Raw genomic sequence first — 27,162 nt, forward strand, 5'->3', positions numbered from 1 at the left:
CTCTGGTTTAACTAAACAACTTTATCTTGTTATTTGTTATGCACTCAATTTTATGCTTTGAATGAAATGGGCGTGAGTTCTAGTATTTGGAACTATAGTGATGAAAACGCATTCTAAGTAGCAACCAAGCAAAGAAATAATGAGATCATGCAATGACTTTAGAAAACAAGAATTCACAGATTAATAACTCTCCAAACAAAGTTTAGGCTCAAGTCTCTCAAGGTTGTGGTGTTAGTTTGAGTTCCTTCCTTCAAGCATGTTACAAAAACTGATTTTTTTTTTTTTATTTTTTATTTTGTGATTACATGTGAATTCGTAAATAACAACTACAACTAAGCATAAACCAAAGAGCATATCAAACTTCGATCCATGTTTGTAACTTTCTTTAACAGTCATGCAATTAAAAACCAAATCCTCATCATTGTGTTGGAAGGTATCCTAAGACACAACACACAAAATAAAAAACGACTCTAAAAAAAACTCTTTTTCGATTTTTTTTTTTTCAAATTTTCAAATTTTTAGTTATAGGACACATAAAAACACTTCAAGACACACTAAAAACACTTAAAACAGTGAGTAACAACTTTAGAAGTGATAGGTGATAAAAACCCACGAAAATCAATGCAAAATCATTTGTTTACCCCTCCCCGACACTTAAACCAAACATTGTCCTCAATGTTTCAAACATAGACTCACAAACAAATAATCATACAAACATGACAATAATGGCAAAATAGAAGCAATAAAGAGTAGGGTTTAGGAACGCAAATCTGATTGTGGAGCCGAAGATCCCTAGGTCTTCTTTATTTGAACGCATGGGTTACCTCCCAAGAAGCGCTTGCTTTAACGTCTTTCAGCCGGACGATACTCCTTTTAAGCTTCATTAGTTCTCACAGCATGGAGGGGTACATCTTCCACGACATGCTCCTCAAAATACTCATAATAAGGCTCAATGAATAGAAGGGGATAGTGATCCTTCCTGATTGTGACGTTGAACTTCCTAAAGTCCATGTAAACTTTTTCACCTAGTCATTGTCAACAAAATCACTAGGGGTGCTTTAGGCCAAATTGGGTTTCTTGATGGCAGGGGCATATCCCTTGTGCTTCATTCCAATTCCCTCTTCGTTGGTGGTCTAAAATGCATCCTTCTTAATTGGTGTTGAACGTTCCTGCCCTATATTTTTAATTACATCAATGGAAAAACAAGAACAAACATCATTAGGATTCTTAATAGATTTAGAAACTTTAAAGTTAATCATATCGCCACCAAACTCCATAGTTAAGGCTCATTTGGCCACGTCAATCTTGGTATGGGCTGTTTTCATGAAAGGTCATCCAAGTAAGATTGGCAATGGTGGAGAATGGGATGAATCCTCCATGTCAAGCACATAGTAATCTGCAGGAAAAATCAAGTGGTCTACCTGCACCAAAACATCTTCCAAAACTCCTTTCGGGTATACATTAGATTGATCGGCTAATTGAATAATAACACCATCATTTTTAAGCTCTCCTAGATTCATAGATGCATAAACAAAATATGGTATGACATTAATTGATGCACCTAAATCTAGCATAGCATGTTAAAACCTTGTATTACCAATTACACAAGGGATGGTGAAACTACTTGGATCTTTACATTTAGGTGGCAGCTTTCGTTGCAACATGGCAAAGACATTCTCACTTACATGTACCACCTCTTTCTCCCGAATCTGTTTGCTTGTTGTATAAAGCTTCTTCAAAAACTTAGCATACTTCGGGATTTGCTTTATAGCATCAAGGAGCAGGATATTGACGTGCACCTTCCTAAACGTCTCCAAAATGCCTTTTTCATCCTTTTCTTTCTTAGCTTGCATAAACCTCATAGGAAAGGGCACATTTAGTGGAATAGAACTAGAAAAATTCGAATTTGGACTTACCTTGGTGGTTTGGGACGATTTTGAGGCCTTAGGAGGTTGCGGCAAGGATTGGTCTTCCCTTGCCGTGGCCCTTGCTTCATGTTCTTCTTCTTACAGCAGCTTTTCATCCTCGTTAAGGCCTTGTTTGGATAGTTTTGGGTGATTTCCAAGCTCCTAGCCACTTCTTAACGTAATGGCCTTGGCAGTTTCAAAACCTCCCTTTGGATTCACAACGGTTAAACTAGGAAGTTTGCCTTGTTCTTGAAACTGCCCAATGATCTATGAGATCTGCCCTATTTGCTTCTTCATGTCACTCATCTCCTTGTCTTGGTTCGCTATTCTATTATTTTGATTTTGTAATCCCTGCGATACAGAAGTTAGTAATTGAATAGCTTGATCATTATCAAATAGTGAACCTGAGTTTGGTTGAGCAGTTTGTGATTGTGGTTGAGATTGTGCGAATGGCCTTTGATATATCCCAAGGGGTGGCTGTCGAAATCCTCCTGGTTTTTGAAGTTGTTGAGGCTCCCTCCACTTGAAATTTGGGTGATCTCTCCATCCGGGAAGGTACAAGTCAATATACCACTTCTTGATGCAATAAAGCAAGTTCCAAACTATGCTAAATTTTTGAAAGTGCTTTGTACAACAAGGAGACAGATCTCAAGCAAGGAAGTGGTACGGGTAAGTAAGAATGTTTCTACATTTTTGCAAAGAATACTGCCACCTAAATGCAAAGATCCAGGTAGTTTCACAATCCCTAGTGTTATTGGTAATACCAAGTTTAGACATGCTATGTTAGATTTAGGTGCTTCCATTAATGTCATGCCTTAATTTATCTATGCATCTATGAATCTAGGAAAGCTTAAAAATGATAGTGTTATTATTCAATTAGCTGATCGTTCTAATGCATATCCAAAAGGAGTTTAGGAAGATGTTTTGGTGCAGGTTAACCACTTGATCTTTCCAGCATATTTTTATGTGCTTGAGATGGAAGATTCGGCCCATTCTACACCATTGCCAATCTTACTTGGAAGACCTTTCATGAAAACAGCCCAAACCAAGATAGATGTGTTCAAGGGGATGTTAACAATGGAATTTGATGGCGATGTCATTAACTTTAATATTTCTGAAGCTATAAGGTATCCTATTGATGATCATTCTTGTTTTTCTATTGATGTATTTGATTCTTTGGCGTAAGAATATCTTGAATTCTTAAGTAGGGATGCACTTGAAATAACCATTGTCGAAGGAATTGAACCCAAAACCAATATGGCCGAGCCTAATCATGCAGAAATTGTTGAAATGGTGGCTGCCCTTAAGTCTCTGCCACAACATATTGGTAAGCCTCTAATCCCAATTCCAATTTTTGTTTCTACTAACAAATTGTTACCTTCAATGATTCAAGCACCCCCAATTGAGCTTACACCATTACTAACAAATTGTTACCTTCAATGATTCAGGCACCCCCTATTGAGCTTACACCATTACCAAATCATTTGAATTATGTTTTCTTAGGAGACAAAGAGATTTTGCTAGTCATAGTCTCTTCAACACTCACAGCATTAGAGGAGGAGAAACTGGTTAGGGTGTTAAAAAAGTACAAAACAGTCATTGGATGGACTTTGGCTGACATCAGGGGAATAAGTCCTACAACCTGGATGCATCGCATACTTCTAGACGAAGGGGCTAAAGCAACTCGAGAGGCTCAACGCTGACTCAACCCTCCAATGATGGAAGTTGTGAAAAAAAAGATCATCAAGCTTCTTGATTGTGGAGTTATTTATCCAATTTCGGATAGTCGTTGGGTTTCACCGGTTCAAGTAGTACCAAAAAAATCTGGAGTCACTGTGGTAAAGAATGCAGATAATGAACTTGTGCCCATTCGTATCCAAATAGGTTGGAGAGTTTGCATTGACTATAGGAAGCTCAACGCCACCACAAGGAAAGACCAATTTCCTCTACCATTCATTGATCAAATGCTTGAAAGTTTAGCTAGTCATTCTTTTTATTGATTTCTTGATGGTTATTTGGGATATAATCGAATTTTTATAGCTCCAGATGATCAAGAAAAGACTATTTTTACTTGTCCATTTGGTATTTTTGCTTATCGTCGAATGCCATTTGGTTTATGTAATGCACCAGCCACTTTCCAAAGATGCATGGTAAGTATCTTTTCAAATTTTGTTGAAAAGATTATTGAAGTTTTCATGGATGATTTTAGTGTCTTTGGTGACTCTTTTAATGATTGTTTAACTAATCTCACTTTGATATTGGAATGTAGCATTGAAACTAACCTTGTTCTAAATTGGAAAAAAAATGTCATTTCATGGTAAAACAAGGCATAGTTTTAGGTCATATAGTTTCAGAAAAGAGAATTGAAGTTAATAAATCTAAAATAGATCTTGTACGCTACTTACTCTCTCCCACGTCGGTGAGAGAAGTTCATTATTTTCTTGGACATGCAGGATTCTATAGACGGTTTATCAAAGATTTCTCAAAGATTTCAACACCCTTGTGTCGACTTCTAAAAAATGATGTGTTTGTTTTTTATGAGGATTGTGAAAAGGCATTCAATCACCTCAAAGAGATGTTAACTTCAGCCTCTATCATTGTCCCACCAAATTGGAGTCTTCTATTTGAGCTTATATGCAATGCTTCAGATTATGCTTTGAGAGCTGTGATGGGACAAAGAAAGGACAAGAAGCCGCATGTCATCTACTACGCTTCTCGAACCTTGAATGATGCTCAATTGAATTATTCCATTACTGAAAAAGAACTCCTTGCTGCTGTGTTTGCTTTACATAAGTTTTGTTCTTATTTACTTGGAAGTAAGGTTATAATTTACTCTAACCACGCAGCTTTGAAGTACTTACTTACAAAGAAATAAGCCAAGCTAAGGCTTATTCATTAGATGCTTCTTCTCCAAGAGTTGACGTGGAAATCCAAGACAAAAAAGGAAGCGAGAATGTCGTAGCTAACCATTTGAGTCGTTTGGTACATGAAGGAGACCCTCTACCTATTCCAGAGGCATTCCCAGATGAACAGTTGCTGACCATTAAGGTAAGTGAGCCACGGTATGCTAATATTGTGAATTACATTGTGTCTAAACAAGTTCCAAACACCATCAACAGGCACTAACGTGATATACTAAAAAAAAAAAAAAACATGTTTTTATGTGTGGGATGACCCTTATTTATGGAAATATTGCCCTGATCAAATTATTCGTAGGTGTGTGCATGATTTTGAATTCAATTCAATTTTAACTTTTTGTCACACTTATGCATGTGGAGGTCATTTTGGTATTCAAAGAACAGCACTTAGAGTTCTAGAATGTGGATTTTATTGGCCTACTATATTTAAGGATGCTAGAATTTTTTGCCTGACTTATGATCGTTGTCAAAGAACAAGCAACATAGGCTCAAGAGATCAAATGCCACAAACTCTTATATTTTCTGTGGAGATTTTTAATGTTTGGGGCATTGACTTCATGGGTCCTTTTCCTTCCTCTCATGGTTTCAATTATATTTTACTTGTTGTAGATTATGTTTCGAAATGGGTGGAAGCAAAAGCCACCTGTACTAATGATTCCAAAGTGGTTGCAGATTTTATCAAAACTAACATATTTGCAAGGTTTGGAATGCCGCGAGTACTTATAAGTGATGGGGGTTCTCACTTTTGTAATCAAACCATAGAGGCACTGCTCAAGAAGTATAATGTCACACACAAGGTTTCGACACATTATCATCCCCAGACAAGTGGACACGCCGAAGTTTCTAACCGAGAAATCAAGCAAATCTTGGAGAAGACAGTTAGACCAACTCGAAAGGATTGGAGCTTGCGTTTGAATGATGCATTGTGGGCATATTGTACTGCCTACAAATCACCAATTGGAATGTCTCCTTTTCGGCTCATTTATGGGAAACCATGTCATCTTCCAGTTAAATTGGAGCACCGTGCACATTGGGCAGTCAAGACTTTCAACATGAACATTGATGCTACTGGCCTTCATAGGAAGTTACAATTGAATAAGCTTGAGGAAATTCGAAATGAGGCTTATGAGAACGCTCATATTTACAAGGAGAAAACAAAGGCTTTCCATGATAAGATGATTCGTAGTAAAACATTTTCTGTTGGGCAGAAAGTGTTGTTTTTCAACTCTCATCTTCGATTGTTTCCAGGTAAGTTGCGTTCTAAATGGATTGGTCATTTTGTTATTACTAATGTTTTTCCCTATAGTGCAATCCAAATTCAAAGTTTAAAGACGGGGAATGAATTCAAAGTGAATGGACACCGTTTGAAGCCTTACTATGAGTGTTTTGAGGAGCATGTCGTGGAGGATGTACCCCTTCATGTCGTTGGTCCTAGTGAAGCTTAAATGGAGATATCATCCAGTTGGAAGACGTTAAAGCAAGCGCTTCGTGGGAGGCAACCCATATTTTCAAATCAAGAGACGATGGAATCCAACTCCTATAACCAGATTTGCTCTCTTTTACCTTTCTCTTTGTTGTTTTTACTTTACCATGATTGTCTTGTTTGCTAGTTTTCTTTTGTTGCTTTCTTGTTTAAGTTTATTTTTGAAACATTGAGGACAATGTTTGGTTTAAGTGTTGGGGGGTAAACAAAATGTTTTTCATGACTTATCTTCGAATTTCACCACCTATCACTACTAATATTGTTATTCACTATTTTAAAGTGTTTTATTGTGTGTCATATAACAAAATTTTGAAAAAAAATAATAGAAAAAGATTGAGAAAATACCAAAAAAAATCGTTTTTATTGCTTGTTTGTGTCTTAGGGTTACCTTCCAACATAATGATGAGGATTTGGTTTTTAATTGCATGACTATTAAAGAAAGCTACAAACATGGGTGGAAGTTTGATATGCTCTTTGGTTAATACTTAGTTGTAGTCGTCATTTACGAATTCACATATAATCACAAAGAAAAGAAAAAATTAGTTTTTGTAACATGCTTGAAGGAAGAAACTCAAACTAACACTACAACCCTGTGAAACTTGAGCCTATTCTTTGTTTGGAGAGTTATTAATCTGTGATATTTTTGTTTTCTAAAGTCATTGCATGATCACATTATTTCTATGCTTGGTTGCTACTTAGAATACTTTTTCATCATTTTAGTTCCAAATACTATAACTAATGCCTGTTTCATTCAAAGCATAAAATTGATTGCATAACAAATAACAAGATGAAGTTGCTTAGTTACCACCAGAGCCAAAAAGCTTTATCCCTTGCATATGTTTTGTAGGTTTAATCCCTTTGAGCCTTATTTCACCTATTTTCTTCCAGTATAGGAATATCCATACCCTTATTCTTAAAGAATAGTGAAGCAAGACTTGTTGGGAATTCCCTTTGATTTATGATTTGCAGAAAAACAAGTGTGGGGGAAAGATTTGTTCTTTGATGTGGTAGAAACTAACACACAAATTAAACCCTTTTTAGACAATTGTAGTATACGTAAGTAGGGATCATTCTAGGCTGAGGATTAGAAGGGATGCTAATCAATACAAATTAGACTTAAAAACAAAAAACTAGATTCTAATGACTCAAACTGACCAGACTGACTCAAAACAGCGCAAAACAAACAAATTGACTCAAAACAAGAACTAAAGGGTTAACTTGACTCAAAACACTAATGGAGGACAAGTTTGAACGAATTTTAAAACTAAACTAACACGACACAATGACAGGGGGTTTGGTTTGGACGAAATTTAAAACTAAAACTAAGTAACTTGCAGAAAACAAACTAATTGATACTAAATTGTGGTGAATGAAGAAGGAAAAGGCTAGCTAGAGGGTCCTTCTCCACACATGATACATATGCATACAAATTGATTTCCAGTTATTATTCCTATAAACCATGAATGATAATGCCCCAAGTTGACCGTGAACTGCACAAATTAACCATAAGATTTTCCTAAATTCATTGAATTGGACTCAGCGACGCAATCAAATTATTCTTATCAAGTTCCCTATATGAACTGCATGATAGAGATACATATCAAAGATCATTAAGTTCTATGAAAATCATAAGCATTGACATGGCATTCGTAACTATGAAAAACATGATACTCCTGTCAGGAATTTACTTAACACAATTATGACTAGTGATTTTCACTACTTATAAATATAAATTCGTAATTATTAGGTGAAATTCCCTTATATTTTAGCATCAAATTCATGCATGCAAACTAAGTAGGCGTCCTTAATCAACATACAAGAATAAGTTATCAATCAAATAGATAAGTAAATTGCATTCACGATTTATGAAACAATAACTGGATGTAATCAATTCATATTACACGTATGTTCATGACTTTGAATTCACCTCTAGCTAAAAAGAAATTTAGTTACACATGTTCCTCATAACTAAATAAATACAATCTAATTTAAACATTGAACTAAAACTAAGGATAGAATACACCTAGAAGCGCTCCAGCAATCCAAAGGCCTTGGATGGCATGCATGGCTCCAAGCTCTCCTTCCTTGCAAGTTGGGGCACTCTTTATATTTTATCTTTGAAATTCTCTCTGAAGCTTTCTCTCTCTCTCCAAAATTGGGGCACAATGTGTGTATATATAGGGTAGGGTTCACGGCACCAATCCTTGGAGGACAAGGATAGGGCATGACACAATTCTAGGAGAAAAGGAATTTAATTGTTTGCATGATTTCAGGACTTCTAGAATCAGATAGGAAGGATTTAGAATAGGATAAGAACTCCTTTTGCAGCTGGAGATAAGTTTAGAAAATGTTGGATTAAATAGGATAATGTTTGGATAATATGGGATAAGATAAGATAAGACTGGATAAGATAGGATAATGTTGGATAAGATCTCCTTGTTTTCAGCTGATTCCTTGTTTTCCAAGCCTTAATTTAATTCTTCCAGATTTGTAGCACATGTTTAGCATCATTTGTCAACAAAAATGTCCATTCATTATGTTCCATACACATGCTATCCAATCTAAGTCCAAAACTGCTCCAAATTGCTCCCTTTGGCCATTTATTGTCATCTTCACAAATTGAACCTACAATAATACGAAAATAAACTAAATCACTATAATAAATGGAAATTAACTAAGTAAATGTAAAGTAATAAGATAACAAAGTCGCATAAATATGCTCCTATCATTCTTTTGAATCCGGTGAAGTAGTTCTTATGTTTTATGTTTCAAAGAAAAGAAAAAAAAAGAAAAAAGAAAAGAAAAAAAAAGAAGAAAAGAAGAAGAAAAATGTTGAAAAAAAAAAAGAGAAAAGAAAAAGAGGTTGAAAAAAGTGAGAATGAGTTCATAAGTGTTAGTTGTTGAAGAAGGGTTCAAAAATGTGAATCTGACCCTAAAGTTGTACGAATCTTCCCTTTGTGTTTATAGTTGGGGGCTGCAATCAAAAGTTGAATTCTAAGTGTTGATTTCATTACTTTGCTTACTATCACTTGAAGAACATTTATTTATCTTTAACCTGTCTTTGTTAGCCAATACCTTAGCCCCATTACAACCCTTAGATTTTGACCTTGATTGTTATGTGTTTCAATATGTGGAGTTTGAAATTGGTATAAGCATATGGAATCCCTGGTTCTCGCTTCTAAGTAGTTGCATTCCCTTATGAGATCATATACATATTTGTATTAATAATTCCAGAAAGTGCCTTCTTAGTTATAACATATGTGAGTGTTAGTCTACATGTTTACATCAATCTTCTCACATATACTTAGTATAGGGAGTGTAGTCAGAAAATCTGTGTGAAAATAAAGAGTATATCCGATGAGGAATTGAGTGAACTCTCTAAGGCATGTTACTACTTTCAAATGTTGTTTTAATTGATTAAATGTGAGCTAGTAAGTGGTTGCAGCGATTAAGTATAAGCTCAAGAGTAAGGATTGCTGAAATCTATGTAAGTAGTGATTTTTAACATGTCATATTTCGTTGGAAATCTATAAGGTAATTGTTGAAAGGTTTAGGTTTTGTTTTGTTTTCTTTGTTTTGCTCAAGGACTAGTAAAAGCTAAGTGTGGAAGAATTTGATCGGAGCATATTTATGAGACTTTGTTATCTTATTTCTTTGCATTTACTTTGTTAATTTCCATTTATTTTGGTAGTTTATGTTATTTTCGTATTATTGTAGGTCCAGTTGGTAAAGATAATAATAAATAGTCAAATGGAGCAATTTGGAGCAGTTTTGGACTTGGATTGGATAGCATGCGTGGATAGCATATGGGTTGGACGTTTTTAGTGTTTAAATGGTGTTAAACATGTGCTAACCTCTGGATAAATTAAAGTTGAGGCTTGGAAGACAAGGAATTACATAAGAAAAAGGAATCCTAGTGCGAGGAGCATTATCTTATCTAATCGTACCTTATCTTATTCAAGTTCATCTTATCTTATCTTATCTTATCCAAACCTTATCTTACTTTATCTTATCTCCAGTGACAAAGAGGAATCCTTATCACATTCCAACAATTCCTATCTGATTTTTAGGAGTCCCAAATTAATTCAAATAACCTAATCCTTTTCCTCTTAGGATTCAGTTGTGCCTTTACCCTATATATACATTATTGCCGCAAATCAGAAGAAAAAAGAGAGTGATGCATCTTGCATCCAAAGAAGAGTGCCGAATTTGCCATTCAACTATTTGAGTTTCTCAGAGTTCTTTCTCTCCTTGTTTAGTTTTAATGTTTATTTTAGATTGTTTTTCAGTTATGTTGAACATGCGTAACTAAATTTATTTTTAGCTAGAGGTGAATTCGAAGCCATGATCATATGTTTTATATAAATTGATTACATCCAGTTATTGTTTCATAAAACGTGAATGCGATTTACTTATATGTTTTATAGAGAACTTATTCTTATATGTTTATTAAGGATGCATACTTAGTTTGCATGCAGGGATTTGATGCTAGAATACAAGGGAAATTCACCTAATCGTTATGAACTTATATTTGCAAGTAGTAAATGTCACTAGTCATAATTGAGTTAAGTAAATTCTTGGCAGGAGTATCATGCTTTCCATAGTTACAAATGTTTCATCAATGCTTATGATTTTCACAGAACTTAATGATCTTCGAGATGTATCTCTATCATGCTTTTCATAGTTAGGGAACTTGAGGAGAATAATTTGATTGCATCGCTGAGTCCAATTCAATGAATCTAGGAAAATCTGAGAGTTAATTTGTGCAGTTCACAGTTAATTTGGAGCATTGTCATTCATGGTTTATAGAAATAATTACTGGAGATCGATTTGTATGCATATGTTTCATGTGTGGAGAACAATCCTCTACCTAGCCTCTCACCTATATCTCGTACAAGACCTAATTCGTTTACTGCAATTTACTTTATTTTTGTTAAAATTCATGTAAAAATCCCCCTCAGTTCTTATTTTGTGTTAGTCTTGCTTAGTTTTCAGTTTTTAAGTTTAATTTGTGTTGATTAGCATCCCTCCTAATCTCCGGCCTAGAACAATTCCTACTTGCTCATACTACAATCGTCTAAATTATAGGGTTTAATTTGTGTGCTAGTTTTTAACGCATCAAATATGGAGAGTAGCCCAACCTCTTATAAGTCCATGCAAGGTCCCTCCTCCCATCAATGTGGGACTCATCTCAACACACCCTCTCACATGTGGCGAATTTTCAAGCCTAAAACATGGATAACACAACGGGGTGACATGGAGTGCGTGTGGCCGTTTAGCTTCACACGTAGGACAACCTGCTTTGGTACCATGGAGAAAGTTGAGGTTCCACCATAAAACCAATTAGAAATATGAGGAGTAGCCCAACCTCTTATAAGTCTATGCAGAGCTTATCCCAAGCCATCCAGTGGATTCTCTTGGTGTATTTTGATTCATTCCACCAACAGGATGCAATCAATTGGTTTAGCTCATCACAAAAATATTTTGGCAACACGAAGCAATTCATTGTATATAGTAGGATAGTTAGCCCCACAACCTTCACCAAAAGTTCCTTTCCCGCGACACTAAGGAAATTCCCCTTCCATCCTTGGAGCTTCTTCTAAAGGTGTTCTTTGATATGGCTAAAACACACCCCACTATTTCTACCAACAAAAGTATCGAGACCCAAGTACCTTTCGTGTCTACCCACAGGCTCAAAATTGAGAGTGGAAGCCAAATGGTCCTGGATATGCCGCTTAATATTTTGACTAAAGCAAATAGCACTTTTTTGCAAGTTAACTTGCTGGCCCGAGGCACGCTCATAACAAGATAGAGTGGCTTTAACCTTCCCACAACCATTTCTATTAGCCCTAGCAAAAATGAAGTTGTCGTCTACAAAGAGCAAATGATGAATAAAGGGGGCATTATGGCAAATCGTAACACCCTGTAATGCACTGGGTCTTTCCTCCTTAGCAATCAAAGTCGAGAGCCTCGGCACAAAGAAGAAATAAATAAGGGGAAATTGGGTCTCCTTGACATAACCCACGGGAAGGAATAATGTAACTCCTAGGGGTACCGTTAACTAAAATGAATATGAAACAGAGGTCAGGAACAAAAGCACTTTGATACAGCAAAATAATCTGAAGTCAAGTGGCAAGGACTTTTAAGTTGATTTTATAAACGACATTACACAGGCTGATGGAGCGAAGCTGACTCGTATGGCGAGGTTGTTGTTGCTTTGGAATAAAAGCAACGTTGGTGAAGTTAATCCTTTTTAACATCCACTTAGGGGAGAGGATAGATAGCACTGCACTAGTAATGTCGGGACCCAGAATAAACCAATATTTTTGGAAAAATAAAAGGGACATACCATTCAAACCAGGGGATTTTGAAGGGTGCATATGGACAAGAGAGATCTTGACTTCCTCCGGCGTGAACTCACGACAAAGGTTTTCATTCATCTCAGCGGTCAGCTTACATTCCAAAGCTTCGAACACATCGTTGTCTAGATTCCGACCACAGTATTGGGTGCGATAAATAGAGTTGAAGTAATCCAAAATATCTCAATGCCCTGCACATCTGACTGCTGGGTACCACAATGATCGACAAGGCTCCTAATTTTGTTTTGCTGCCTGAAATTTGCCTTATGATGGAAGAAACGGGAATTCCGATCACCTACCTTCATCCATTGGATCCGATCACCAGATATTATGTTCATGGGCTATAAGGAGAGTCTTGTTTACAACACCTTATCTTTCTTTTTTTTTTAATACAACTATATATTTATATTAAATACATAATATTTTGGCCAGCCATTATAATTTGGTTACAAACTTGTTGCCCACATGACTCAAACATAAGACATTCTACTTATAAGTGAATATCTAGATCGTAGTGCTAAATAACTTACTTTTTACAAGTTCTCCCTTTTAACAAAAAGAAAAATTACAAGTTTCCCTATTTTCCCACAAGAGATAACAAACAAAAAAAACCAAATTGTTCAAGCTGGCCCAAAGACCTCCCACTTAGATATATTTTTTGCCTACAAGTTATTTCTATTTTCATAAAAATAAAATAAAAAATAAACTCATCTTGATTCTAAAAGTTGTAGCTCAGCTCTACAAATAATACCCATGAAACACATTGTCCCTTGAATTTGACTAGACACCCAGTACATCAAGTTTCCTATCCTATATCAAAATTAGTGAATAATACTTGCCCAATGAAAAAAAAAAATGATTTTGGAATGTCAATCATCCAGTATAACATTTGAATTAGATATTAAAATTCTCCGAGTAAACTACGTTTGATTGTATCACATAGTACTACGGTTTAGTGATATTTCACTTGTAAGTGAGAGGTTTCAGTTTTAATCTCGTTTTATTTTAAAATATAAGAAAAACTAATGAAAAGAGCTTGAAAACTTTAAGTTTTAATGATAAGGACAAAATAAAGGGTAAAGTAAATAGTACCAGAATTGAGTTTTTAGTGTAAAAATGTGGTTTTTCGTTAAAGTGAACAGTACTACGAACTTTTCGTTAAAACTCCCTCAAATATATATATATATATATATATATATATATTTAATTGTATTTTAGGTCAATTGCAACCCCATGCTAATTGTACTTATGAAAACATCATTTCATATTTTGGTTAATCACTTTTCTATTTGCTTGTTGGTACAATTATTTCTTTCTCCCTACTCTCAATGTTGGTTGCAAAACTTACATATATCATCCAAAGGGTAGGTAAGCATATATCTCGTCCAAATATTAAAGATTTTACCTTCATTAGCAAGGAGTTTAGTGAAACTATAATTTTTTTTTTTTTTTAACAAACGATATTATCTACATTAAGGGGATGGATGAGTGGGCTAACCCTCACAATAAGCAAGCCATAATAATGTGGTTCAAATTAGCTTTTAGCGAGAATCGAACTTAAGACTCTCAGTTACAAATAAAGAGGAATACCACTAGATCGTAGCACTAAGTGGCAGTGAAACTCTAACCTAAGATTTCATTTTTCCTTTCTTTGTTTTGGTTTGAGAATACATCCCAAAGCTTTGTGCTTTGGATCATGAATTATTTTTCAATGAAACAAAAGCTTATAAGCGTCTTTTGTTTCCCTAAAGAAAAAGCATATAAAGCAAAGTGATTTCATATCTTCGTTTCCTTGATTAAGAAGGGAGACATTGCCTTAGAGTTTACCCTACCATGATGGTGTGTACTTAAATAATTAAAACTCATCTCCCATTCTACGTAACATCAAAAGCCAATGTCCATTCTCCAACACTAAATTTACCACCAACAATCATAAGAATTAAATATCTGTATTTACTTATTATATTGGCTATGATTTTACGGCTACAAATGCTTTAATGGAGGGAGCATTTGCGAGTTGAATGATAATTTGATTGTTTACATTGAGAAATATATATTTTAATTCATAAAATAGTGAAGCTATTGTTATGTTTTCAAACTATGAAAGCTCATCAGAACAATTAAGCTTGAATTGTAGTTTTTATCATGGTTTATGAATGAAAGTATTATCAGTTTTTTTTGGTATCTAGTGGTTTTTCATTCTTAAAAAATTACATTTGCTCTGTACATGAAAAAACACTATTTTGAAAACGTTACCAAACATGCCTTGATCTATTCTAATTCAATCCCACCAAAAAGGAATGTTTGGGCACGAGCCTTCCTAGCTGAATCAGGGATGAATCACTGTTAGACAATAGAGATTGGAAATATACTATGAGTATTGCAAAGACGTAAGAGAGATTTGTGAATGACTCATTACAAGTATAGATTTGCAAATCCTTCTCACAAGCATTTAAAATGCTCAAATGATGCATTTCTGTCTAATGTTTTGTAATGTATATTTGAACATAGTCACTTAGTACTAAGGTATAACGATATTCCTCTTTATTTGTAAGTGAGAGATCTTAAGTTCGAATCTCGTAAATGACATGTTCGTAACTAATTTATTCTCCCACCCCCTTAGTGTAAAATTGTGAATATATAATTGTATAATAGAAAATATTTGAACATAATGAGTTATGATCCATTCCAATCAAACCCTATATATCAAACAATGCCAAACGTAATCATAAATCCATTATCTTACGATTCAATGACACTTTAGCTAAAGCTCAAGAAAAAGCAAAAAATTATAATAGAATATCACGAGATCGAGCGACTCTAGCTATATCAGCAAGTAAAAGACGCCGACAAAATGGAAAAGCTCGCTAAAAAAATATTGGACACAATTATATAAGGGTTAATCTTAGTTTACTACCCTGAAGTTTCTTGGTTTTCTACATTTCATACATTAAGTTTTTTCTGTCCTAGTCTGGTACCTAAAGTTATAATTCTATAACACTTTCAAACATCCGTTAAGCTATTTTTAAAACAGCCGTTAACTTGTGACTTGGTGCCCACACGGACAATGACGGGCGCCACGTGTCAATATGGGTCTACATGGATATTAAAATTTTGAAAAATGAATAAATTAGAAAACAAAATTGAAAAATTAAAAAAAAAATAATCAAATTAACAAAATGACCATGAGAAATTTTTTTCAGACCCATTTATCCTCTTTTAACACCCAACTTATCATGTTTTCTCTTAAAATTCCAAATATGTCCAACAATTCTCTCTTTAAACCCAAAATAAAAAAGAACAAAAAATAAAATAAAATAAAATTCCAGCACTAGAAAACTCTGGTCACCCAATCTCTCCAAATCCTTACCAGCCTCAATTTCTAGCCCTCCCCAACCCCCCACCGCCACCTTCCCTACCACCCGCAATAAAAACCCCAAAGATCTCAACCATCATTACCCATTTCCTAATCTTTCACGCAATCCTTCAAACGGTCTGAATTTTTTGAAACAGTTGATTATTCGAATCTAACTCTGACTAGAGGTTAGATTGGAAGTTGAAAACTGTAAGTTCAAAACTTCAAATCATGTCGTAATCTTAAAACAGGTTTACGTTACAACTCATTCACAATAGGGAAAATTATAACCATCATTGAATATGATTTGATAAGAAAAAAGATTAATCAACTAATCCCAATAAAACCCTAAAATAGTTTGCATTAATACCTGGATTTAGTTTGCATTAGAAAATGGAGTTCAAACACTTGAGGTGGGAGTTTTTCGAATACCTGGATTTAGTTTGCATTAGAAAATGGAGTTCAAACACTTGAGGTGGGAGTTTTTCGCTAACGGTTTTGCTTCCAACGATTATGCATTTGCCCGCAAGCTGTTAGGTATCAATACCAATGCAAATAAATGGTCTACGCTGGAGCAATTCTTGTATTCTGCAGGGGAGAACTTAATGAGTTTTGACAATCCAACTCTACACTCTTGTGGACACACTCCCAGTTTCAAGTCCCTCAATGTTCTTCACTTGCGACAAGTTAAGTGAGTGATGGAATTCTTGAGTACCTTTTGTCTAACTATTTAATTCTTGAAAGACAAGTTAGAATGAGTCATGACTGAGATCTTTGGGGTTTTCATTGTGGGTGGTAAGGGAGGTGGCGGTGGGTTTGGGAAGGGTAGAAAATTAGAAATTGGGGGTGGTTGGTGTATGGAGAGATAAGGTGGCCAAAGTTTCCTAGTGTTGGAATTTATTTTTTATTTTTTATTTTGGGTGCAGAAAGAGAATTGTTAGATAGATTTGAAATTTCAAAATAAAAAATGATGAATTAAGTGTAGAAATAAGATAAATGGGTCTAGATAAAATTTCCTAATGACCATTGTGATGCGAAAAGGCACCAAACCCTCACTTCCTTCCTCCTCCCTCACTGTCCCTCTCTTCCTTCCTTCTCTCTATTCGCATTAAAACATCACCAAAGGAGACGTTAGATTCAAAACATCAAATTTCAATTTGACGACTGACTTAGCAATTTAACATATTATCAATATTTTCCTTCCACTTGATATGTCAAAATTTATTGTTTCATTTATGGTTTTGTTAAACAAAAATAATAAAAGTTGGGTTATTGTTAGTTTAAAAATAATAAAATAATACCTAAATAGCAAAAAACCATATTTTAAGACAGCTGCAAATTTGACATCTCTTTATCCATGTCAGCTTTTGACATCTCGATTTAATAAATGGTACATAATTTGTTACTATTATATGTCTGTAGCATTTTTTACGTTTCCCCTAGAGTTGGTCTTATACAATAGATAATGTTAGGGTGGATCAAATTTTTTAACCAAAATTATAAACCAAATGATATATTATCAATAAAAAAAAACACGTTAATCAAACTTAATTAATAATTCGTACAATCATATCATTTGATTTTACAAACAAATCTCTTAACATCACCTATTATATAATAATTTTTTCGAACCGATGCAAGTCCAAACAAAAATTTATTATATTGAACTGAATATCGAAAGCTCCCGCAGACGAGCATTGACAAGGGGAGTACTTAATTCCCAAATGTTCCGAAATACCAAAAACACCCATCGATTTCGACGGGTCTTCACCGCAGTTGTTCCCGAGGTGCTCAAGGTCATTTCCGTGATTTAAAATCCCACCATTGTAGCTCCCCCTTCCATGACAAAACGCGATCCAAATCTCAACTCGTCCCGCACTTCCTCTCTGAAGTTCTCTATGCCACTGAGTCAACCCACTCACCGAGTCACGAACCGTCCCCGCCCGGCACCGCAGTCCACCGTCGCAAGACGCTAGCCATTTCTCCAGATCCGGCTCACTGAGTCACACTCGCAGCAAGCTCGGGAATGGCTTCTTCGGAAGCCGATTCCCGTCTGAGGCAGGTGGTGTCCCCAGCCCTCGATAAGATCATCAAGAATGCCTCGTGGCGGAAGCACGCCAAGCTCGCCAGCGAATGCAAAGCCGTGCTCGAGCGGCTCAGCAAGTCTAAACCCGACCCGAATTCCGACTCTGACAACTCCGGCCCGGGACCTCTCCACGACGGAGGCTCCGAAGAGTACTCGCTCGCCGACTCCGAGTCCATTCTCAGCCCCGTAATCAACGCCGCCGGCTCCGGCGTATTGAAGATCGCCGATCCGGCCGTCGATTGCATCCAGAAGCTAATCGCCCATGGATATTTGCGCGGCGAGGCTGACGCATCCGGGGGCGCCGCGGAAGCGAAGTTGCTCACGAAATTGATCGAGTCTGTGTGCAAATGCCACGATTTGGGGGACGATCAGATGGAGCTGCTGGTGTTGAAGACCCTGTTATCGGCAGTGACGTCGATATCGCTGCGAATTCACGGAGATTGCTTGCTGCAGATAGTGAGGACTTGCTACGACATCTATTTGGGGAGTAAGAATGTCGTTAATCAGACGACGGCGAAGGCGTCGCTGATCCAGATGCTGGTGATCGTGTTCAGAAGAATGGAGGCTGACTCGTCGACGGTTCCTATTCACCCGATCGTGGTGGCTGAGCTGATGGATCCGATTGAGAAAGCCGATGCCGACGGCTCAATGACAATGTTCGTTCAGGGGTTTATCACCAAGATTATGTCCGACATTGATGGAGTTTTGAACCCTTCGACACCTACTAAGGTGTCACTGCGAGGGCACGACGGGGCCTTCGAGACCACCACAGTGGAGACCACGAACCCTGCCGATTTGCTGGATTCGACTGATAAGGACATGTTGGATGCCAAGTACTGGGAGATTAGCATGTACAAGACGGCATTGGAGGGCCGAAAAGGCGAATTGGCTGATGGAGAAGTGGAGAGAGATGAGGATTTGGAGGTTCAGATTGGGAATAAGTTGAGAAGAGATGCGTTTTTGGTGTTTAGAGCTCTGTGTAAGCTGTCTATGAAGACTCCGCCCAAAGAGGCATTAGCGGATCCGGAGTTGATGAAGGGAAAAATTGTTGCATTAGAGCTTTTGAAGATTTTGTTAGAGAATGCCGGTGCTGTCTTTAGGACCAGTGAAAGGTACCTCGCTGCCTGCTCTCATGTTAAAAATGTTTATTCTTAGATGTTGCCATTTCGTGTTCAGTGTTATTTGTCTTGATTATGTGTTCGGATTGAGCTGATTAGTCATTGCATTCAGCTTACTTGCTCGAGATTCGGCCTTTAACTTTGTTATGTTTGTCGAGTACGTTGTTTATATCTGTATATTTGAGATTGTGTGGAAAGAGGGTTTATAAATAACAGAGATGGTTCAAAGAGGATTTTGTTTCATTATTTAAATGATGGTTGGCATGATAATACAACACTAGGTGAGGTCTGAGGGGAGTAGGAGAATCACTAATATGTCAATTTGTAGTCGCCTAGCTGGTAAAGGCTGGTGGATAGATACGGTGGCTTCTTAGTTGATACTTCTTAGTTGTGGCCCTTGTGGGACTCTAGTTTTACCTCTTCCATACGATCATGAGCCATGGTACACATGATGCTGGAAATTCATGCTATTGTGAGTGTCTGGTAGCTCTTGATCAATTAATTGGTTTACATATTTGAGGACTTTGTTGGGATCTGAAACACGATTCAGTTTGGGACAAGCATATCTCCAGGCTTGCAGACTCATAATGCAGATATGTCACTCCCTATTCGGAGAAAAACTAACTGATGTGTCTCTTAAGGTATTAGAGTGGATCCCCAGATTAGAAACATCTGTGCAATATGCTACGGGGTTTATCCCTCGATGTTGCTACTTTTTAGATCTTGGTTTAGTTTTCTGACAATGCAATAACTATTGTACATGCTGGTCTCTTGTGGAATTTTGGTTTCTGGTGTGCGCACGTCTGTGCATGAGCACAAGACAGCATCTTAATAATATTCACAAAGTCTTCTCTAGTCATTCTTTATTTTTTGTGTTCATGCACCTCATATCTCTGAATTCAGGGAAAAAAACTTGCGTTCTGTATTATCGTCTTCTAGATATGTTTCAGTTTAGCTAGTTTTTTCTCCTACCTTGAAATCTCTAATGATGAATTTTGTGTGTGATGTGGAACAGGTTTTTAGGTGCGATTAAGCAATATTTATGTCTATCACTGTTAAAGAACAGTGCTTCAACTCTTATGATAGTTTTTCAGCTATCTTGCTCCATCTTCATTAGTCTGGTGTCAAGATTCAGAGCTGGACTGAAAGCAGAGATTGGAGTATTTTTTCCCATGATTGTTCTCAGAGTTTTGGAAAATGTCGCACAACCCAATTTTCAGCAAAAGATGATAGTACTTCGGTTTCTTGAGAAGCTGTGTGTTGATTCCCAGATCTTGGTAGACATATTTATCAATTATGATTGTGATGTCAATTCATCGAACATATTTGAAAGGTATGCTATGTTCTTTCCTGTAGAATTCACTATAAATTCTTCAAATTTCAAAACTATTGAACAATAATATTGATTATAAAATTCATTAGCAGATGTCCTGCATTGTTTCTACACCTGCATAGGATTGCGAGTGATTGGTGTTGCATTAACAATTTTTGTGTCTTCTTTCTCCTTTTTTCCGTTCATGTTGCCAGGATGGTAAATGGCCTACTTAAAACTGCTCAAGGTGTCCCTCCTGGTGTTGCCACCACATTATTACCACCTCAGGAGGCAACTATGAAACTTGAAGCTATGAAGTGCTTAGTTGGTGTTTTGAGGTCAATCGGAGATTGGATGAACAAACAATTGCGCATTCCAGATCCTCATTCTAACAAGAGATTTGAGCCAACTGAGAATAGTCCTGAACCAGGAGGTCTTCCCTTGGCAAATGGGAACAGTGACGAGCCTGTTGATGGGTCAGACACTCATTCTGAAGCCTCCAGTGAGGCCTCTGATGCTCTGACAATTGAACAACGCCGAGCTTACAAGCTGGAACTTCAGGTAAGGGTCTGGAATTCCATCAGATTCATCTTTAGGCTGTTTCACTTGGAATCTAATGATTGTTTTGTGGCAGGAAGGTATATCTCTTTTTAATCGGAAACCTAAAAAAGGAATTGAGTTCCTTATTAATGCAAACAAGGTGGGTAGTTCACCTGAGGAGATAGCTGCTTTTCTCAAAAATGCATCTGGTTTGAACAAGACTTTGATTGGGGATTACCTTGGAGAAAGAGAAGATTTATCGCTAAAAGTAATGCATGCTTATGTGGATTCCTTTGAATTTCACGGCTTGGAGTTTGATGAGGCCATCAGGGCATTTCTTCAAGGCTTTAGGTTGCCTGGTGAGGCACAGAAGATCGATAGAATAATGGAAAAGTTTGCAGAACGCTATTGCAAGTGTAATTCAAAGGCTTTTACTAGTGCTGACACAGCCTATGTCCTTGCTTATTCTGTGATAATGCTCAACACTGATGCTCATAACCCTATGGTGAAGAACAAGGTGAGTTAACAATTTCACATATACCTTGATTTTATTGGATGACTGAAACAGATAGCTGATTGATGTCCCTCTCTTTCTGGCCATTTAAATTATTCAGATGTCAGCTGATGATTTTATAAGAAACAATCGCGGCATAGATGATGGAAAAGATCTACCTGAGGAGTACTTGAGGTCATTGTTTGAACGAATATCAAGAAATGAGATTAAAATGAAAGAATATGAATTGGCTCCTCAAATACAGTCGGTGAACCCAAACCGGCTTTTGGGCTTGGATAGTATCTTGAATATTGTGATCCGTAAACGGGGGGAAGGAAATCAATTGGAGACCAGTGATGATCTTATCAAGCATATGCAAGAACAATTTAAAGAAAAAGCTCGCAAATCTGAGTAAGGCTAACTGAACTTCTCTGATGTCAAATGTTTGGAATCCTATTTGTCATTCCATTTTTATCACACCACATTTTCTTCAGAGGCCATAAAACATTACTTTCTAGGAGTTCTCTTATTCACTGATGAGGATTGTTATTCCTTGCTCGGCATAGTGGAAGTTTGACTAGACTAAGATATTGTGCATTTATATTTAGGAATTTTGAGAAATTCTTTAATATGTGTGTTATCTTTATATTGATTAGACTCTGTTCTTAATATAAACTTGTACGGACATTTTGTAGGTCAGTTTATTATGCTGCAACAGATGTGATAATTCTTAGATTCATGGTTGAGGTATGCTGGGCCCCTATGCTGGCTGCCTTCAGTGTTCCACTTGATCAAAGTGACGATGAAGTAGTTATTTCACTGTGTCTGGAAGGCTTTCGTCATGCCATTCATGTTACTGCTGTAATGTCCATGAAGACCCATAGAGACGCTTTTGTGACTTCACTAGCAAAGTTTACTTCTCTCCACTCTCCTGCCGATATCAAGCAGAAGAATATTGACGCAATTAAGGTTAGCATATTGTTGTACTCCACCATAGTTTCTGTACAGGATGTGAATAAGCTTAAAGATTGTACTTGTTAGTTGTCCTTAATTTCATGATGCTTTGAAGACTGAAGTAGTCTCATAGAGGAAATCATGTTACTTCACTAATCTTATCATAGATTTGAACACTTTGGATGCGAAGTTATTTTACTTTAATTTTTCATGCTTAACCCGTCATCATGGCTGATATATAATGCAGCAGAATAAGTATAAAGGTTTGCATGAAAATAGTATGTTCACTTGAACAATTACGCAGAAATCTCATCATCTAATTTTGTCCGTTTTTATTTTGTATGTCTGCCTTCTTTCCAATAAAATTGATTTCTCAAGTGCAAATGAGATCTTAAGTTGGCAAAAGTATAGACTTGAATTACTGGTCTTAACTAGAATAATAATGTGCTGTCCCAAGAATGAATCAGAAAAAGAAATCGAAGACATTTGTAATTTAGAGCTATAACTGCATAATTGGACACTTTGCATGGATGGCAGAAGAGTGTTTAGGAGAAGAGTCTTGCATGTGCTTGTATGGTTATCGGTGAAATAAATATAAACATGGTGAATAATTGATGTGTGAGTTAAAACATCTTTTTCGACTGTGTGCTACTAGGTGGTGACAGTCCGTCATAATGTTACTTATGTACTGTCATGTGACAGGTCTGTCACAGTAGCATGCTCAAATGCTTGCACTTTGAGATGTATCTAATATTTTGTTTGGTCATTTTTTATAGGCAATAGTGACAATTGCAGATGAAGATGGAAACTACCTACAAGAAGCTTGGGAACATATTTTGACTTGTGTTTCCCGGTTTGAACATCTACATCTCTTGGGAGAGGGTGCTCCTCCAGATGCTACGTTCTTTGCCTTTCCTCAGAGTGAGTCAGAAAAAACAAAACAGACTAAGTCCACTATCCTTCCCGTTTTAAAAAAGAAGGGGCAAGGAAGGATGCAGTATGCAGCTGCTGCTGTGTTGCGAGGTTCATATGATAGTGCTGGTATTGGTGGGAATGCTTCTGGGGCTGTCACATCAGAACAGATGAACAATTTGGTTTCTAATTTAAACATGCTAGAACAAGTTGGTGAAGTGAGCCGCATATTCACACGCAGTCAGAAACTAAACAGTGAGGCGATTGTGGACTTTGTTAAAGCACTTTGCAAGGTCTCTATGGAAGAATTGCGATCGGCATCTGATCCTCGGGTTTTCAGCCTTACAAAGATTGTTGAGATTGCGTATGGATCGCCTTACTTCAATCTTGTTTATGTTTTTTCTATTAAAAAACTGTAGAGTATGACCTAAATTGTTTTCTTATAACAGGCATTATAATATGAACCGCATCAGGCTTGTCTGGTCTAGCATCTGGCATGTGCTCTCTAATTTCTTTGTGACAATTGGCTGTTCTGAAAACCTGTCAATCGCCATTTTTGCTATGGATTCTCTACGCCAGTTGTCAATGAAATTCTTGGACCGAGAAGAGTTGGCTAATTATAATTTTCAGAATGAGTTCATGAAACCTTTTGTCATTGTTATGCGTAAAAGCAGTGCAGTTGAAATACGTGAATTAATCATCAGATGTGTCTCACAAATGGTATTATCTCGTGTCAACAATGTCAAATCTGGATGGAAGAGCATGTTCATGGTACTGGAACATTCCCAGTCCTTTTTTCTTTGTGATACGCTTAATTCTATAGCTGATCAAAATTAATTTGATTTCATGAATTATTCTTGTTGCATACTGATAATACTCCATTGTTATGTTCTTCAGGTATTCACTACTGCAGCTTATGACGACCACAAAAACATTGTACTCTTGGCCTTTGAAATAATTGAGAAGATTATTCGAGACTATTTTCCGTACATTACTGAGACTGAAACCACTACCTTTACTGATTGCGTGAATTGCCTAATTGCATTTACGAATAGTAGATTCAACAAGGACATTAGCCTCAATGCTATTGCTTTTCTTCAATTCTGTGCTACAAAACTTGCAGATGGAGGTCTTGGTTCCTCATCAAAAAATAAGGACAAGGAAGCTTCTGGAAAAATCTCGCCATCTTCACCTCAAGCCTGGAAAGATGGAAAACAAGAAAATGGTGAAATGCCAGATAAGGATGACCATATCTATTTCTGGTTCCCTTTATTGGCTGGTAAGAATACTTCATAAATTGGTGCCAATAAACATAATGTTGCAAAGCGTTTGTGTTAAAATTTTGAGCTTTTTTATATATCACACTGGGAAAAAGTTTTATATATTTATCTCCACAATGCAGGTTTATCCGAGCTTAGCTTTGACCCTAGGCCTGAAATCAGGAGGAGTGCCCTACAAGTTCTGTTTGAAACTTTACGTAACCATGGTCACCTTTTCTCACTACCTTTGTGGGAAAGGGTGTTTGAATCAGTGCTATTTCCAATATTTGACTATGTGCGGCATGCTATCGATCCATCTGGGGAAGGTTCACTAGGGCAAGGGACTGATGGTGATGTGGGTGATCTTGATCAAGATGCCTGGCTCTATGAGACATGCACATTGGCACTTCAATTAGTTGTTGATCTCTTTGTCAAATTTTATAACACTGTCAATCCGCTATTGAAGAAAGTTTTGGTGCTTCTAGTCAGTTTTATTCGACGACCACACCAAAGCTTAGCTGGTATTGGTATTGCTGCATTTGTGCGATTGATGAGCAATGCAGGGGATCTCTATTCTCATGAAAAGTGGCTAGAAGTGGTTTCATCATTAAAAGAAGCAGCCAATTCAACGCTTCCTGATTTCTCTTTCCTTAGTGGAGATGGCATCATTAGAAGCCATGAACATGCTTTGAGTGGAGAAGAGAATGGAGAGTCCACCGTGTCTGGCAGGAGTGATGAGGATTCAGAGAGACTGAGGACAAACCAGATGTATGTTGGAATATCTGACGTCAAGTGCCGAGCTGCTGTTCAACTTTTATTGATTCAGGTAATTTCTACTCCATTATGGGTGTTGGGGTAGGTTGGACAAACCATGTTTACGTTGATTATAGGATGCGGCTTGGTATATGTTTGAGTTGGCATGAACTTTAGTCCTTTTCCTAGGGACCCAATTGAGAGACAACCCAATCTACAGGGACCAAATTTGCATGTTCCCAAATTTGAAGTCGTGGAAGTATATTGCAATAACCATTTCTTTTGAAATTTATTGTTTTGTTATCCAGTTACAGTTTTTGAAAATAGAAAATGCTGGAGCGACAATCAATTTGAAGATAGGGCAAACCTTTGAATGCATATGTGCGTTGTGCGTGAGTGTGTGATATGTACATGTTATAAATTTCATCATATGATATTTACATGTTATCATGTCAATACGGTTTTGTGAGGTTTGTCTTTCACTGTATTTGGCAGGCGGTGATGGAGATTTACACCATGTATCGCTCTCACCTTTCCGCGAGAAACACATTAGTCCTTTTTGATGCTTTGCACGATGTTGCATCTCACGCTCACAAGATTAACACCGATGCCACTTTAAGAGCAAGGTTACAAGAATTTGGTGCCGTGACCCAAATGCAAGACCCTCCACTGTTGCGCATCGAGAATGAATCTTACCAAATATGCCTTACATTCCTACAGAACCTTGTAGAGGATAGCCCAGCAGGTTATGATGAAGCGGAGGTGGAGTCCTGCATCGTGGACCTCTGCAGAGAGGTTTTACAGTTCTATATTGAAGCTGCTAGCTCTGGAAAGGTATCTGAATCGTCCAAAGGGCAGCAGCTCCAGTGGCTAATTCCTCTAGGTTCTGGGAGACGAAGAGAATTGGCCCAACGTGCCCCGCTTATAGTGGCAACTCTCCAGACTATCTGTAGTTTGGGAGAGTCCTCGTTTGAAAACAACTTGTCTCAGTTCTTCCCCCTCCTTTCCAGCTTGATAAGTTGTGAACACGGTTCAAATGAGGTCCAGATTGCCCTCGGTGACATGCTCAGCTCATCTGTGGGGCCTGTGTTGCTTCGGTCGTGTTGAGCAGGTGAGATAAGACCGCGCAATTTGAGATGTATGATAATTTTATCCTAAGTCTTCGTAGTCTTCATTTTCGTATTCTTTTTTATTCGTTATTGGAAATATAGTTCGATAGTGTTATGAAGAGTTAGTAGCAATGCTTTGAATTTGATTGACTAGTGCTTCTAAACCTTCTGTAGTCTCATATGAGATTATAGCTCCATTTAGAATTTATACATCTCTTCCGGAGTTTTGATGTTGTATGCTAGTCAGTAGTCACATATTTTTATCTTTACATGGGGAGATTTGATTCAATCCGCCTTTCGTTGGAAAAACCAACGCAAATCTCATGTCGACTTTCTCTTGCCCAATTTTTTTTTTTTCTAAAGTTGTCACACAAGGATTTACATGCAATGGGCTTTACTGTCACTGTGGCGTGTTAATCTAATAATACAGTGGAGTGTGAACCCATTTTATGTGAGTTCTCGTTGTAATGCATACATTTATGAGCATCTTCTCATTGATTATAACTCACAAAATTCAGCCGTCCCTTTTCCTTGTGTCGTAAAACCCAATAGAAATGCTTGTTCGCACACAAGAAGACAATGGTGACGGGGAAATATTAGATTT

The 27,162-nt window shown here is 37.0% G+C and overlaps 1 protein-coding gene across 1 annotated transcript; it reads left to right on the plus strand.

Annotated features, from left to right (window-relative positions):
* The first annotated feature begins 17,660 nt into the window (after positions 1-17,660).
* LOC137748663 (brefeldin A-inhibited guanine nucleotide-exchange protein 2) lies at positions 17,661-26,788 on the plus strand. The gene is made up of 11 exons (XM_068488831.2): positions 17,661-19,220; positions 20,242-20,559; positions 20,754-21,099; positions 21,173-21,595; positions 21,693-21,982; positions 22,267-22,540; positions 23,302-23,801; positions 23,887-24,208; positions 24,335-24,716; positions 24,840-25,522; positions 25,945-26,788. The coding sequence occupies exons 1-11, from the start codon at positions 18,049-18,051 to the stop codon at positions 26,554-26,556; spliced, it is 5,322 nt and encodes a 1,773-aa protein (XP_068344932.2). The 5' UTR covers positions 17,661-18,048; the 3' UTR covers positions 26,557-26,788.
* The last annotated feature ends 374 nt before the right edge of the window (positions 26,789-27,162 follow it).

The sequence above is a fragment of the Pyrus communis genome, chromosome 2 (assembly GCF_041283825.1).
Source record: "Pyrus communis isolate YQ-2024b chromosome 2, ASM4128382v1, whole genome shotgun sequence".
NCBI classification, from domain to species: domain Eukaryota; kingdom Viridiplantae; phylum Streptophyta; class Magnoliopsida; order Rosales; family Rosaceae; genus Pyrus; species Pyrus communis.